This window comes from Quercus suber, unplaced genomic scaffold, assembly GCF_002906115.3.
Source record: "Quercus suber isolate HL8 unplaced genomic scaffold, Cork oak 2.0 scaffold_583, whole genome shotgun sequence".
Lineage (NCBI taxonomy): Eukaryota > Viridiplantae > Streptophyta > Magnoliopsida > Fagales > Fagaceae > Quercus > Quercus suber.
The window spans coordinates 264,873-280,421 of NW_027070028.1; the positions used below are offsets into that span (position 1 = coordinate 264,873).

Here is a 15,549-nt window from a genome sequence, read left to right on the forward strand (position 1 = left end):
GTCTCAAATGAATAGCCTAGATGAGAACATTTACTATCACTGAGATCGAAAATTACACTCCCTACGCTGTCTACCTTATTTTGCATGATTTACTCAATTGGCTTCTTAGTTAGCTCTCACAAATTGTTGTCTAATCACAGCTTATAGTTAGATTATTGCCTTTAAAGTGTTTATTGAAAGTTTTGAGTTTTGCTATGATTTCACAAATGGATTGGTTGCTTTTATTGATGTTATATCTTGATCCTTGTGAACAATGCAAATTTGGTTGCTTTTTGACAATTTGTGTTTGGATTTTGTTATCATGGGCTGCACTTTTAAGCTTGAGCAAAAGTCCTCAACAAAGAATGAAAATAAAAATAAAAATAGAATTGGTATGTGAACTAGTGATTGATGGTTGGGTGGTTTTGAGAATTCTGATGGATTACTTAATGCCAAATGCACTGGAATTTTATTTCCTTTTAAGATAATGTGATACTACCTCCTCCCATCTATATTGGATATTGTTTCTGTTGGTTTTAATTTAACTGCTGTCTATCTTTTAGTAGTTGTTCAAATATGTCAGACCTTTATTTTTTGTTCTGAACTAGTTTTCAAGATCTGGTTGTAGTTGAATTTCATTGCAGTCTATTGTTGGGGCATTGGTCTTGAAGAACTTAAGCTTGTCTTGTTAGGTGAAGGCAGTGTTTGTGAAGAATTTACTGAAGAATGTTATCAATTATTGAATGCTAAGAGAATGAATTCCAAAAAAAAAAAAAGCTAAGAATAATTCTCTCCAATACTACTTTGAGTAACGTTGCAGGTACTTGTGGTAGTTAGTTATGGTAGTTATGGTAGTTAATTGAAAACATAAAGAAGAAAACATAAAGAAAGAATAAAAAAAAATTTAAATGAAATGGTAAAATAATAGAACCTTTGATGTAGTGTTTTTGTAAAGTGGGTTGTTAAAATGAAAAAAAATAACTTTTTAGATGCTAAATGCTATATTTTATAGCATTCTTGATGAGAATGCTCTTAGTGTCATGATTTTTGGTATATGCATTGCCATTGAAGTTTCAAGAATAATTGGAAATAATAAAAAATATAAATAAAAACTATATTAAATCACAGCTCAAATTTGTGTAGCCAAAAAAAAAAAAAAAAAATCTGTGTTTTTATTTTTTATATAATATTTTTTTGAGAATCTAATTTATACGCGGATAAAACAATTTGAAAATCAACAAGAAAGTGACCTTATTTTGTAGGTGAGTAATGCTACAGACACAAACTATTTTACAATATTTTTACAAACTTTTGATATAACAAATTCTTACTAGTTTTAATATGGGTCCATTACTAACATTACATTTATACTTACAATAACTATTTAGAAAATACTAAAGCCACATCAAGAGTTTGTAAAAATGATGTAAAATAATTTGTATCTATAGCATTATTCTTTTGTAGGCAATGTTTTAGTAGGAGTTAGAATTGTATTTTCAATAAATTGTCTTTTAGTTTTGTCTTTACTTAAACATAAGACTGTAAGGGTATTTTTGAACAAAAAAATAAGGATCCTAAATAGGAAAACCCCTTAAATAGTAAGGTTATATTTGGTAACAGTTTTTGTTTTCTTTTTTCAAAAACTTGTTTTTGGGAATATAAAGGAAAAAAAAAATTCTTGTATTTTTTAAATAAAAAACATGTTTGGTTAGTTGAAATTAAAAAATATTTTTTTGAAGAAAAAATAGAAANATTTTTTCCTTTGCACTAGAATCTCTGCACTGGTTTTAATTTGACTGCTGTTTTTTTTTTGCATGGTTTTTCTGCACTGGGTAGCTGCTGATTTCTGCATGGATAGTGTTGCCTGCGGAGTGTGGGCTGCTGTTTTCTTATCTGCACTAGTTTAATTTACTGCTGTTTTTTTTCTGCACTGGTTTTTCTGCACTGGGTAGCTGTGGATTTCTGACTGGATAGCTGCTCTGTTTTTTTGAGAATCTAATTTATACGCGGATAAAACAATTTGAAAATCAACAAGAAAGTGACCTTATTTTGTAGGTGAGTAATGCTACAGACACAAACTATTTTACAATATTTTTACAAACTTTTGATATAACAAATTCTTACTAGTTTTAATATGGGTCCATTACTAACATTACATTTATACTTACAATAACTATTTAGAAAATACTAAAGCCACATCAAGAGTTTGTAAAAATGATGTAAAATAATTTGTATCTATAGCATTATTCTTTTGTAGGCAATGTTTTAGTAGGAGTTAGAATTGTATTTTCAATAAATTGTCTTTTAGTTTTGTCTTTACTTAAACATAAGACTGTAAGGGTATTTTTGAACAAAAAAATAAGGATCCTAAATAGGAAAACCCCTTAAATAGTAAGGTTATATTTGGTAACAGTTTTTGTTTTCTTTTTTCAAAAACTTGTTTTTGGGAATATAAAGGAAAAAAAAAATTCTTGTATTTTTTAAATAAAAAACATGTTTGGTTAGTTGAAATTAAAAAATATTTTTTTGAAGAAAAAATAGAAAATACTAAAATATGTTGTTACTAGGATTTGAACTCTAATACTAATTCATTAAAGGAGACAAATTTATTAAATTAAATTCATGTTTTCATTGACTTTTGAAAATTAGAAATTAAAAACAGCATTTTGTATGTTATTAGTTTCATTCACAAATTAATTTTTGAGAACATTTTTTTTTTTTTTGTCTATTTTGGGTTGCCAAACAAGTTTTTTAGTCTCAAAAATAATAAATTGTTTTTAGAAACATAAAATAAGGGGAAAAAACGGACGAAATGGCTAAATAACCATAAAATCCTAACAATATAATTAGTTATCAACGTTTTCAAACTATTTATTTTTTTAGCACCTCGAGTCTCAGAAAATCGAGTTATGCGCTCATACCTCGAGTCTTTGATGCTCGATTTTTATAGTTTGACCTGGCCTAGTTCCACGTGGCATCCCACGTGGAACTCGAGTCTCAGAGACTCGAGGTCTAAGCCAATATTTACCACCCCCAGAAAGAAATCAGAGCATGAAGAAAAAAAAAAAAACCTGAAGAAGAAGAAAGAAGCCGAAAGCCAGAAGAAAAAAAAAGGAAAAACCCAGAAACAGGCGCGACCCAGGGTCGCGCGCCTGCGCGACCAGGGCCGCGCGCCCTGGGTCGCGCCGGCCTGGGGCTTGCCAGCCTGGAGCTTGTTTTTGGGTTTCTCTTTTTTTTTTTTTTCTTCTGATGAACACATATATATGGTATTTCAGCATCTTTTTCTAGATTGTTTCTCTCTCTCTGTGATCTGATTTTTTTTTTTGGTATTTTGGTTTGTGGATGAGAGAGTTGGATGCTGAAAATATTTTGAAATTTTTTTGATTTGGACCTCGAGTCTCTGAGACTCGAGTTCCACGTGGGATGCCACGTGGAACTAGACCAGGTCAAACTATAAAATCGAGCATCAAAGACTCGAGGTATGAGCGCATAACTCGATTTTCTGAGACTCGAGGTGCTAAAAAAAAAATAGTTTGAAAACGTTGACAACTAATTATATTGTTAGGATTTTATGGTTATTTAGCCATTTCGTCCGAATCAGTTACCAAACATACCCTAAGTGTTTTAGTGAGAATTAGAAATGTATTTTTACTGTATTATCCTTTAGTTTTAGGAAGTCTTTTAAATAGTAGTATAAAATATAGATATAACAATTTTTGCTTTAGTATTTGCAAAAAAAAGAAAAAAAAAAAAGAAAAAAAAAAAAGAAGGAAAGATAAGTTTTTGTTTTAGTAAAATCTCCAAAGTTCACCACTACATACTCTTAGTGTGGTGTTCACTCTACACATATATACACTTAGATTAGACGAGACTAAAAATTCTATTTCGTAAAAAAAAAAAAAAAAAAAAAAAATCCAAAGTTTAACTACCAAACACAAGGCGTTTCGATTCAAACCGACCGGGTTGGCGGCCCAAGTAACCCGGTCCATCCAGAGCTGTAGCATGTTGCTTGTACCATCGTGCTGGACCTTGGGCGAGTGAGTTAGAGTTCTCTCTCTCTCTCTCTCTCTCACAGTAGCTTCGAGCTTAGCTAGGGCACACATTCCCTAAAAAGAACGAAACCCTAATTCCCCAATTCAAAAGAAAAAATGCCTTTCATATCAAAAATTGAACGACAATCCGATTACCACCTCTTCCCTTCCACCACTCCAATCGTCATCGACAATGGCGCTTCCTATTTCCGCATCGGGTGGGTCTCTCTAACTGTTCTCTATCATTCTCATTTGGGTTTCTCTGTGTTTCTGTCTTTTTTTTTTTCTCTTCTTTTTTTTTTTTTGATAATTGGAAAAAAAAAAGTGTTTTAATGTTTGCTTGTGGATATTTGTAGATGGGCTGGAGAGACTGAGCCTCGTGTTATTTTCCGTAACATTGTTCAGAGGCCACGCCATAAAGCTACTGGTACCCATGTTTGTTTTTTTTTTTTTTTTTGGGTATTTAGTTTTTGTTTGGTTCCTGAGAAAGTGGCAGAAAGTAAAAAAAAAAAAAACTGAGCCTATACTTGCTTGATGGGTCTCCATGTGCAGTAACAAACTGATTTCAAATTGGGATTTTGGACTTTTCTTTTTTTGGGTTCTTAGGTTCTGCTTGGCTCCTGAAAATGTGGCAGAAAAGAAAGTAAAAATTGAGCCTTTTCTTGCATTCTATTCTCACCATAAAAACTGAATTGAGGGGTCTTCATTAGCTATGACAAACTGATTTTAAATTGGGGTTTTGGACAAGTTTTTTAGTTTTATTTTTATTTTTGGTTCTTTTTAAGCTCTGGTTGGCTCCTGAGAATGTGGCAGAAAAAGAAAGTAAAAACTGAGTCTTTACTTGCATTCTATTCCAACCATAAAATCTGATTTGATTTAAACTGGGGTTTTGGATTGTGATGCAGGTGAAACTGTTACTATAGTTGGTGACCATGATCCTGCACTATTGAGATACTTTGATTGCACTCGATCCGGGCCTCGTTCGGCTTTCGATAGCAATGTTGTTTATCAATTTGAAATTATGGAATATGTAAGCTTGTTCTGTTCTGTTCTGCACTCTTTCATTTTACTAAATATTTTTATAATTATAAGTACATGTTTCTATTTTAGTTGTCTAGCTTGGGATATATGGATCTTGTTTTTGACGGGTATATGGAACTCCAAAATTGTATAATAATGCAAACAACAAATTAATAAGAAAACTTGTAGACACACATGTGAAAACAAATTAAGTTACTTCAAAAGTCTTGCACCTTGTTGCAATTCACATTACATCATGTAAGTTGTGAAATATCTGCGTTGGAATGTTAAATCTAGTTGGACAGGATCTTTTTTGCTTTCTCCAAAATTCTCCCAACAGCATAGCATGGCAATCTTTGATTGAAAACCTTATAAAGAAGAGAGAGAGAGAGAGATTTATATGAGGAGCACAGTAACAAGTTTTGGAGTATTCTATTTCAAAACCTTTAAAATTAAGGTTCTAATGTTTTTTCACAAGCTGGACATGTTATGCTTTTCAGTGTCAAATACGCCAATGCATATTTTGATTATTTACAAAAATATCTAAAGCACATTTTAACTAAGTTGTGTGCGTGTGTGTGTGTGCACACCTGTGCTTGAATTTGTGTTAAGAATGACAGCCTCACAAATGTTTCCTTGTTTTTGTAGATTCTTGACTTCGCCTTTGATCGATTGGGTGCAAATGGATCACGGGTATGACAAAAATGGACAATTTTTTCCATACATTGATGCTTTAGAATTTTCATGGTAGAAGACTTATTTGTCACCAATCTAATTGGTATTCTCAGTGGTTTTCTATAGGTCTCATGGTGTCTGTTAACATTGAGGGCTGTGGTTGTTGCCTGTCAGATTAATTGTTATTACATTCAGATTCTTTTAACTTCTTATTTTACATTGTATTTTTCCTTTAAATTTGGTAAAATTTCTGGTCTGCTTTTATGATGTTGGCCTTTAGGATTTTTCAAATGAAGTTGGTGGTTACTGGATAATTTTTTAAAAAAAAAAAAAAGTAAAATCAATTTGGACTTTAATTTTAATAAATTCATATTTAGTTATCTGTGGCATTCGGACATCATTGGAAATGACATGAATCAAACAGTTGAGTGTGGAATGTAAAATGTTGGTGCTAATGGCAGTCACAGGATTTGTATTTTGTACATTGTTCTGCACATCTGACATGGTTTGATTCTAAATACTTTGAATTGTGTAAGTAAGGTTTTAGGTATTTGTTAATATACTAACAAGACCTCTTTCTTCTTTTTATGTTCGTTTGAGGGCAGAACAGATTGATCACCCTGTCCTGATCACAGAATGTGTATGCAACCCTGTTCAGTCACGAAGTAAAATGGCAGAACTTCTTTTTGAGACTTATGGAGTTCCATCTGTAGGTAATATCACTAACCAGTACATAAAACTTTAAATGCCCTTGATGGACATTTTCTATGTCCTTCCACTTCCTTTGAAATTCTTTCATACTGGCTTTGGTCCTCTCATTCTCCTTTAATTTGTGTACTTTCCTGAAATCTGTCTTTCTTTCCACTATCTCAGCATTCGGTGTTGATGCTGCATTCAGCTATAAATATAATCAACAACTTGGGGTTTGTGGTAAAGATGGTCTTGCTTTATGCCCTGGATTTACCACAACTCATGTGATTCCGGTATGGTTTCCAGTGTTTTCATTTACTTATTCAATTAATGGATATCTTGCATAGGATTCATATAGTAAATGTTTAACTATGCTTAGGATAAAATATAACAGCTTTGCATGATTGCATATAATTGATGTGTTAGTTTTACGTGTTAACTCTAGTATATATTCCTCATCATGCATCATTATCGTCATCATTGTTGGTGGTAGTGTTACTACTTTCTTTACTAGTTACAAGAGAGAAAAAGGAATTAAGATTACCAACACTGGTGTATTATTGTGTTTCATTTCAATTCAGTTTATTGATGGGGAGCCTGTTTATAAAGGAAGCTGCCGAACTAATATTGGTGGATACCACATCACTGATTATTTGAAGCAACTACTTTCGCTTAAATACCCTCATCACATGTAAGTCCAAAAATATTAAGATTCTGATTCTATTAAGTCAGTACTGCTTGTCAAAATATCTGATTATCTTGATTGCATGCAATAGGGCTAGGTTTACATGGGAGAAGGTTGAAGACCTGAAGATGGAGCATTGTTATATTGCACAAGATTATTTTTCAGAAGTTCGGCTATTTCAGGTAATGTGCATAACTTTTCTCCTCCCATTTTCCTTTTAAATCTCTGACAATTAACTATAGCCTTTTTTATGACAGAAAGGGGACAAGGAAGCAGAAGATAAAACCAGGTGTTGGCAGCTTCCATGGATTCCACCACCAACTGAGGAGCCTCCTTCAGAAGAAGAGATTGCAAGAAAGGCAGCCATAAAGGAGAGACAGGGTCAACGGTTGAGAGAAATGGCTGAGGCAAAGCGGTCATCTAGGATAAATGAACTGGAAAATGAATTGCATGGTTTAGAATTTCTGTTACAGCAGCTGGAACATGTGGAAGAGCATAATATTCCTTCTTTCCTATCAGAGACTGGATATGTCTCAAAGCAGGAGATAGAATCTGCTGTTCAGAGAGTCACACAATCTTTACGGAAAGCAAAAGGTGAACCAAAGGGTGACCAAGCTGAAGCTGAGGAGAAGACAGATCCTGCTACAAATGAAAGGTTTCCTCTTATAAATATTCCTGACAACATGCTGACACCAGAGCAGGTATTCTTTTATACCAAATATCTGATCATTTTTTGTTTTTGGTAAGTTACACATGCACCCGATGGGTCTTAAATCCACGATTTCTCCCTCCATCCTATTATTATAGGAGAGGAAGTACCAGTTGAGGTATTGCTCATTCGCCAACGGCTGCTCATATGCCTCGTGGTAATGAAGTTTCTGCTGGTTGTGCTTTTAATAAACCACATTAAGTAACACACACACATATACTACATTAAGTCAAAAACAACTATTTATGCAGCCATATTTCCTGATACCTCTGCCTGCAAGTTCTTTATATGTTGTTCTGAAGTTTGTACATAACCTAACATATATAACGCTTAGGTCATTGCTTCTATAATTTTCTGATTTTAGAAAGCTAAACTTCTGATGGATATGATAATGCAACCCTGAGGTTGCAACCTGGTATTGGAAACCAGCTGAATAACAACTCTACATACTCACACCCTAGGGCGCTTCATTTATTTTTTATTTTATTTTTATTTGTTGGAAATTTTCCCATCGTTAACGGTAAAATTTCACCTTGCTATCGTCACTTGACAGCTTAAGGAAAAAAGGAGGCAGTTGTTTCTTAAAACAACGTCTGAAGGCCGACAGCGAGCTAAACAGAAACGCTTTGATTCAGAATTAGAACGAGAAAGGAAAAATCAACAAGATGAAGAAAAACGCTTGTATGTGCCAAACTTGGGAATTTGTTTTAAAGTAATTTGTTGTGGTCAGATTTAATGAGAAAAGGGCAATCCTGTATTGTGGTCAGATTTGTTTAGTTGAATTTAGTGGAATTTTTTAGGAGAACAGAGAGACTAAGGGGGGAAGAAAAGCATCTCTATCTGGATTCAAGTATCAACACTTAGGTTTTAAGAATGCATGCTTTACTCATTACATGATAGTGTTGCAGATGATCTTGTTAGGGAAATCATTTATTCATTTTCTATACTTTGAGGCTTTGAGCATATGATCTCTCTGTTCATTGTTTTTCTCTTTCTTGTTGATGTAGAGAGAACCCAGAGCTTTATTTAGAGCAGTTGCGTGCTAAATACAAAGATCTTTCTGAGAAAGTTGAGCAGCGAAAACGACTTAAGACAAATGGGAACCATACAAATGGAAATAATTTCTCTGGAGGTGTTGGTCGTGGTGAGAGATTGAATGCAGCCCAGAGGGAAAGGATGCGCCTCTTAACTACAGCAGCCTTTGATCGAGGGAAGGGTGAGGATACATTTGGTGCCAGGGATGAAGATTGGCAACTTTACAAACTGATGAGCAAAGATAATGATGACGATGATGAGGGACCAGATCAGGATGAAGCAGAAATGGCCCGCCTCTCTTTGAGGCTCCAGGTCAGTTTTTCATTCCGTAATATTCATGTGCTACTATATGTCTGTAATTACCCTATTTTTCCTGGTCTTGATTATCTAATTCAGCTAAAAGTCTTAATGGACCAATATCGTGGCAGGAACTAGACCCAACATTTGTTCCCAAGTCAGAAATAGTAACCTCTCAACCTGTTGAACTACCACGATTACGTCCTCTCACCAAGGAAGACTTCCAGATCCTTCTTGGGGTTGAAAGGTTCCGATGCCCTGAAATTTTATTTCGTCCCAACTGGATAGCTGTTGATCAGGCAGGGCTAGATGAGATGACTGGTGTCTCAATAAGGAGGTTGTCACCTGTGGGCCAAGAGGTGGAGGAGAGACTGACCAATTCAATATTCATCACTGGTGGGAGTTGTCTTTTCCCTGGTATGAGCAAACGCTTGGTAGCTGGAATCCGGATGATTCGGCCATGTGGGTCACCTATAAGGGTGGTCAAAGCATCGGATCCAGTACTTGATGCATGGCGTGGGGCTGCTGCTTATGCAACTGCTCCACAGTTTCTGACACAAACTTTCAGTAGAACAGATTATTATGAGAAGGGTGAAGATTGGCTTCGCAGATATCAATTGCGGTATACATTATAATTTATTTGGCCAGTCCATTAATGTATATTGTCTTTCACATTAAATGATACTAAATCAATTCAATTCTAGACTAAACTTCTGAACTGCAGTGAGGTTCTGCCTCAAGTCTATTGCCACCGTTAGGCATTGATGCATACAGGGATCTTGTTCTTATTTAATTCCCAATCCATTGACTGATCTTCTGGTGTTTATGTAAATAATTACTTTGCCACTTGATTCTCACTCTCTGGCCCATAGTTACTGAGCTGGCGTGTACATAACTCTGAATTTCAAAACCTTGGAAGTAAACTTCGATTTTTGTGTTTGGGTGGGCCAATGTTTTCAAAACCTGTTAATTGATACCAACTTAAAAGACAGGAGTGTGCCTTTAACTTGAGTGAGGTTTGAGACTGCCAAAAGGCAAGCCTGCAACTAATATGTTTCTCCTGCATGCTTACATCCCTGGTTGTGATGGAATACTTGGATTTAGTTTCCCTTCATGCGAACCATGGATCAACGTTATACGGGTTTCTTTGTCGCTCTTTATCGGACATCAATATGGTTTGGGTTAGTTTCTTTTTGGGATCTTATCAAATTAATTTGCTTTTAACAATTCTAGAGTCACAACAACTTAACAACATATGTAAAAAAAAATATTGTGAAAATTGTTGTCCGGACAATCTGTACAGGTTTTTATTTATTTTATTTTATAATTTCTTTTAAGCCTTGCATTTTCAAGTTATAAGCATACTTTTGTCTAGTTTTAGAAAATAGGCAAAAAGTAAATCCAAACACACTTGCAAGAGGAGTTTATTTATTTATTTTTAATTTTTAATTTTTTTTATTTAATACGCAAGATTTGAACTTAAGATATCCACAACTCTTTATCGTTGAGACACCAATGAGTTCATTGTTTGTATAAATGAGATTTGATTTCGTGACCTTATTTGAAAATAAAAGACTTTACCAATTAAGTCAAAAAAATAAAGTTTATATACAAATCGCCAATTAGAGGAATTTTTCCAAATTGAGTTAGAAATAATTTTATGAAGATGACATGTCGTATACCATGTACAAGTCACATTACCAGTTAAAATCACCTCACCTATAATTAGCATACTTAACTCAGTAAACCCAAACCTAAACCCTCTCTTTCTCTCTCCCCATACTAGACCACCACCACCACCACAACTATGACAAAAACACTCATTTTGGGAGGAAATAGGTAACTATTTTTTTTTCTATAACTATTTAGTTAGTTGGTCCGGTTCGGAAACTATATTGATTAGTAGCACCTCGAGTCTCAGAAAGTCGAGTTTGACCTGGCCTAGTTCCACGTGGCATCCCACATGGAACTCGAGTTTCTGAGACTCGAGGTCTATGTGGCGTTTATGTGGACCTCGAGTCTCAGAAACTCGATTTCCAAATCAAAAAAATTTGAAAATATTTCAAGCATCCAAGTCTCTCATCTACAAACCAAAATACCCAAAAAAAATCAGATCACAGAGAGAGAGAGAGAAAGAATCTAGAAAAAGATGCTGAAATACCATATATGTGTTCATCAGGAAAAAAAAAAAAAAAAAACCCAAAACAAGCTCCAGGCCGGCAAGCCCCAGGCCGGCGCGACCGGCGCCGCAGTGCGGCCAGGGTTGCGCGCGACCCAGGCTTGCGCGGCCCGAGTCGCCCGGGCCGCGCGAGCCCTGGGTCGCGCCGGCCTGGAGCTTGTTTCTTTTTTTTTTTTTTTTTTTTTTTTTTTTTTTTTTTTTTTTTTTTTTTTTTTTTTTTTTTTTTTTTTTTTTTTTTTCTTCCTTCTTCTTTTGTTTTTTTTTTTTTTTTCTTTTGGCTTTCGGCTTCTTTCTTCTTCTTCGGGTTTTTTTTTTTTTTTCTTCATGCTCTGATTTCTTTCTGGGTGGCTGTGGTTTATACATGGGCTTAGACCTCGAGTCTCAAAAACTCGAGTTCCACGTGGGATGCCACGTGGAACTAGGCCAGGTCAAACTATAAAAATCGAGCCTGAAAGACTCGAGGTATGAGCGCACAACTCGACTTTCTGAGACTCGAGGTGCTACTAATCAATATAGTTTCCAAACCGGACCAACTAACTAGATAGTTGTAGAAAAAAAAATAGTTACCTCTTTCCTCCCTCATTTTGAGCTCTCTTTTTTTTCCCCCCTCAGTTTTGGAGGCTAGGTTGTGGTAGAATTAAAACTTATAATTTTAAAGTTTCAAATTAAATTAAAATTATTACAAATTAAGCTTATAGTTTTACTAATTTTAAATAAAATTCAAGAATTTAAAAATCATATCAATTAATTGATATGATTTTAAAATACAAGGTGTGACTTAAAACTAACGAAACTATAAAGCTTAATTTGTAAGAGCATTAGCATTGGGGAATGCTAATGCTAAATCTAAGGGAAATTTGGAATTTTAAGCCCCAAAACCATCTGCATTGGGAAATGCTAAACAACAGTATTGCAAATTTTTTTGCAATACTGCTACAGTACAATTCTAAATATAGAATTGCACTGTAGCTAAACATAGAATTGCACTGTAGCAAGTATTGTAATAAAATAATAATATTTTATTATGTAAAGAGAGGAGAGAGATGGGAGAGAAAAGATATAATTGTGAGATATATTATTTTATTATGTAGATATATTATTTTAATGAATAAAAGAGGGAAGTAGAAGTTTGGGTTGTGGAGGTATTGTAAAATGGTACGGTATAATGATAAAGTGGCTTTTTAGAATTGTAAAATAGAGTAGCATTGAAATTTTCCAATGCTAATGCTCTAACAATCTTAAATTTTGAGGGTATAATTTGAAATTTATAAAACTATAAAATTTGAAACTATTCCTTAAATATAGATGCTTAAAAAAGGAAATTACAAAGGAGAAATTTTTTTTTTTTTTTTTTCCACGTCACGTCACGTCACGTGTGCAAGGGAGCTCCAATCAATAAAATAAAATACTAAAATAAAGCAACGGCTACTTTGGCAACCAAACCTAACAGCCAAGCCAGCTCGTACAAGCTCATCATATACTAGTATTTATATAAAATTCGACCGTTGGGGAGGAATGTTTCACACAGCCCTAGCTCTTTCCTTTTCCAACAGCGCTCAACTCCTATAAACCCCACCCTTTTTTTACCGTTGCAAATCTTGCTCCTCACTCTCACAGTCTCACACACACAAAACCCTCTTTACAAAAAGCCCTCTTTGCTTGCAGAGAGCGGCCTTTCTTTCTTTCTTTCTTTCTCTCTTTCTCGCTTTCTTTCTCATTTTCACTATTCACCATAGACAAAAACAAAAGAAGTCAAAGAAAGAAGAAGACCCAGAAAATGGATTCACCTCAAGCGAAAAAAACCGGGTTGAATCTCCCGGCTGGGATGTCTGAGACATCACTACGCCTCGAGACCTTTTCGGGTTCTACTTTTCGTGCTGTGACTAACTTGGGATCGCCTAGAACCATATCGAACTTGTCAGCATCCCCATCGAAATCTTCGAGTTGCAGTGATAGGTTCATACCGTGTAGATCGTCGTCGAGGCTGCACACTTTCGGGTTGATTGATAAGGGGTCGCCGCTTAAAGAAGGCGGAAATGAGGTGTATTCGAGGTTGTTGAGAGCGGAGCTTTTTGGATCTGATTTTGGGTCTTTTTCTAATGCAGGTCCAGGGTCACCTATGAGTCCTAGCAAGAACATGTTGAGGTTCAAGACCGAGAGCTCAGGGCCTAATTCTCCTTACTCGCCTTCGATTTTAGGATATGATAATGGGTTTTATTCAGAGACTTCCACGCCTCCCAAGCCACCTCGCAAGGTCCCCAAGACTCCCCATAAGGTATGCAGTGTATGCTCTTTCTGGTTCTTATCTTTTTTGCTTGCAGGAGATATTTTGTATGGGGCAAAACTAACTTAAAGCACAATTAAATTTAAGGATTTGACTTTTTAGCTAATGTTACACATGATTGAATTTAATTTGAGAATCTAAGGTACAACAATGAAGGAACTGTAACTAAGTTTTGCCCTTTTGTCTCTTTCAATTTCTATGAAGGAAAAACCAAGTTCAAGCAACTTGTTTGTGTTAGGCGCAGTTAGTATTTGAAAATTTCAGCATTTGACTTAGCAAATGAACTAACTGAATCTCAGCTGTGAGAGAGAGAGAGAGAGAGCAAACTTTGAATGAATTATAAAGAGAATAATGTAGTGGTAGATATAGGAATAAAAAATGTGGTTGATCATTGAAGTTAAATTGTGGCAGGTTCTAGATGCTCCATCACTTCAAGATGACTTTTACTTGAACCTAGTGGATTGGTCCTCGCAAAATGTCCTTGCAGTTGGATTGGGAACCTGTGTTTATCTATGGAGTGCATCAAACAGCAAAGTAAGTTTGGTATTACTTTGTTGGGAACAAATTGAAGTAGAGTTTGGTATGGGTTGTGTGTAACATTTTATTATGCCATTTTGTTCTCAGGTAACAAAGTTGTGTGATTTGGGACCTAATGATGGTGTGTGTTCTGTCCAATGGACCCGAGAGGGTTCATTCATTTCCATTGGTACAAATCTTGGTCAAGTTCAGGTAGCTAGTCCTCTAAACTTGCATATGATCCTTTAATTATCACATCTTCTTTGCAGGCTAGTATGTTCAATTAGTCTCTTATAGAGTTGAAATTAAGCTAGCATTTTGGTATACTGTTGTAGGTCTGGGATGGGACACAGTGCAAGAAAGTCCGAACCATGGGTGGGCATCAAACAAGAACAGGGGTTTTAGCATGGAATTCGCGCACATTGGCCTCTGGAAGCAGGGATCGCAACATACTTCAACATGATCTTCGGGTTCAAAATGACTTCGTTAGCAAGCTAATTGGCCACAAGTCTGAGGTGAAGCCATTGAAAATTTCCTAATTCCTCTTTTCATCAACTGAAAGCCCTTAGTCCCACCTACTTGGAGCTTCCTATACATATCTTTTATTGTCATTTAGCTTTATACAGTTAAGGTTTACTTATTTCTTGGCAGTGTGAGAATGGCAAAGGGTATTATGGACTCAGATACCCCAAAAGAAAATAGCTCAAAAATCAATGAATAATCAAATAATATGTCAAATTAAAATACATGTAGAATATACCTGAGGAGAGAGAGCCCTAACTTGGTGTTTAGGCAAGTTCATGACATCAGCACAAACAGTTTTAACCCTTGCATCACAGTGACGAGGAGGAACCTTAACCTTCTGTTCTGCATATACCATTATTTCACAGAATCAAAATCAAAATCATTTCTTTCAATTTCCTTTACCATCAAAAACAGCAAAAGAATTATTGAATATTGAAGAATAAAACTAAAAAACAACACCTTAAGATCAATGCCCACAACAACCCACCAGTTTTAAGAGGACCCAAACTCTGGCAAGCTACCTACGACAACAAAATAATAGGCAGAACAAAACACCATGAAAAGCCATAAAAACAAAGATACCCTTTAAAAACCACACACACACACAAAATTTACTTTTGAAATGGAAATACCTGAAGCCAAGCACCAGGGGCGCAACCGAGGTCGAGAACTGAGGAACCGGGTTTTATCAGCCTGTACTGCTTCTGCATCTGCAAAAGCTGTTCTTTCCCAAACAGAGAAAGATATCGGATGGGTGTGTGAGTATGGAAAAAGGAACAGAAAATTGTAAAAGAGAGAGACAGAGAGAGAAAGGTGGTACCTTGAAGGCAGAGCGAGCAACATAGCCAAGGCGTTGAGCTTCTCTGTAGAAGAAATCTGGTGCTCCTGCACCATTCATCTCTATCTCTTTGACTGTGTGTGTGT

At 35.4% G+C, this 15,549-nt stretch overlaps 3 protein-coding genes across 4 annotated transcripts in view; 2 read left to right on the forward strand and 1 right to left on the reverse strand.

Moving 5' to 3' along the window:
• The first annotated feature begins 3,943 nt into the window (after window positions 1-3,943).
• On the forward strand, window positions 3,944-9,933 carry LOC112001898 (actin-related protein 5). Of its 2 annotated transcripts, XM_024034068.2 has the most exons (12): window positions 3,944-4,228; window positions 4,367-4,437; window positions 4,916-5,040; window positions 5,679-5,723; window positions 6,316-6,418; window positions 6,579-6,688; window positions 6,977-7,086; window positions 7,172-7,262; window positions 7,338-7,781; window positions 8,343-8,470; window positions 8,797-9,136; window positions 9,253-9,933. In XM_024034068.2, exons 1-12 carry the CDS (start codon window positions 4,128-4,130, stop codon window positions 9,754-9,756), a joined length of 2,172 nt encoding a protein of 723 aa, XP_023889836.1. In that variant the 5' UTR covers window positions 3,944-4,127; the 3' UTR covers window positions 9,757-9,933. The 2 variants fall into 2 exon arrangements, with proteins under 2 accessions (XP_023889836.1, XP_065620843.1); XM_065764771.1 differs by lacking the exons at window positions 3,944-4,228; window positions 4,367-4,437; window positions 4,916-5,040 and having other exon boundaries at window positions 6,311-6,418.
• A 3,020-nt stretch (window positions 9,934-12,953) lies between these two features.
• LOC112001896 (B-type cell cycle switch protein ccs52B) overlaps window positions 12,954-15,549 on the forward strand; it is a 5,195-nt gene continuing 2,599 nt past the window's right edge. Inside the window, exons 1-4 of the mRNA XM_065764777.1 lie at window positions 12,954-13,575; window positions 13,996-14,118; window positions 14,209-14,313; window positions 14,436-14,615. Coding sequence (XP_065620849.1) covers window positions 13,078-13,575; window positions 13,996-14,118; window positions 14,209-14,313; window positions 14,436-14,615 — 906 coding nt within the window. The 5' untranslated portion in view covers window positions 12,954-13,077. The remainder of the gene's footprint in view (window positions 13,576-13,995; window positions 14,119-14,208; window positions 14,314-14,435; window positions 14,616-15,549) is intronic.
• On the reverse strand, window positions 14,860-15,543 carry LOC112001897 (uncharacterized). Its single transcript, XM_065764778.1, has 4 exons — window positions 15,446-15,543; window positions 15,258-15,344; window positions 15,085-15,146; window positions 14,860-14,967 (listed from the first exon to the last, which is right to left on the reverse strand). The coding sequence occupies exons 1-4, from the start codon at window positions 15,521-15,523 to the stop codon at window positions 14,955-14,957; spliced, it is 240 nt and encodes a 79-aa protein (XP_065620850.1). The 5' UTR covers window positions 15,524-15,543; the 3' UTR covers window positions 14,860-14,954.

What these genes read in the sequence shown, in the direction of transcription:
- LOC112001898 (XM_024034068.2), top strand. Translation starts at nt 4,128, where the DNA reads ATGCCTTTCATATCAAAAATTGAACGACAATCCGATTACCACCTCTTC. An exon ending in TTATGGAGTTCCATCTGTAG is followed by an intron (nt 6,419 to 6,578) that starts GTAATATCACTA and finishes CCACTATCTCAG; the next exon opens with CATTCGGTGTTGATGCTGCA. An exon ending in GCCTCTCTTTGAGGCTCCAG is followed by an intron (nt 9,137 to 9,252) that starts GTCAGTTTTTCA and finishes ATATCGTGGCAG; the next exon opens with GAACTAGACCCAACATTTGT.
- LOC112001897 (XM_065764778.1), bottom strand. Translation starts at nt 15,523, where the DNA reads ATGAATGGTGCAGGAGCACCAGATTTCTTCTACAGAGAAGCTCAACGC. An exon ending in TTGCTCGCTCTGCCTTCAAG is followed by an intron (nt 15,345 to 15,445) that starts GTACCACCTTTC and finishes GGGAAAGAACAG; the next exon opens with CTTTTGCAGATGCAGAAGCA. An exon ending in CCCCTGGTGCTTGGCTTCAG is followed by an intron (nt 15,147 to 15,257) that starts GTATTTCCATTT and finishes TTGTTGTCGTAG; the next exon opens with GTAGCTTGCCAGAGTTTGGG.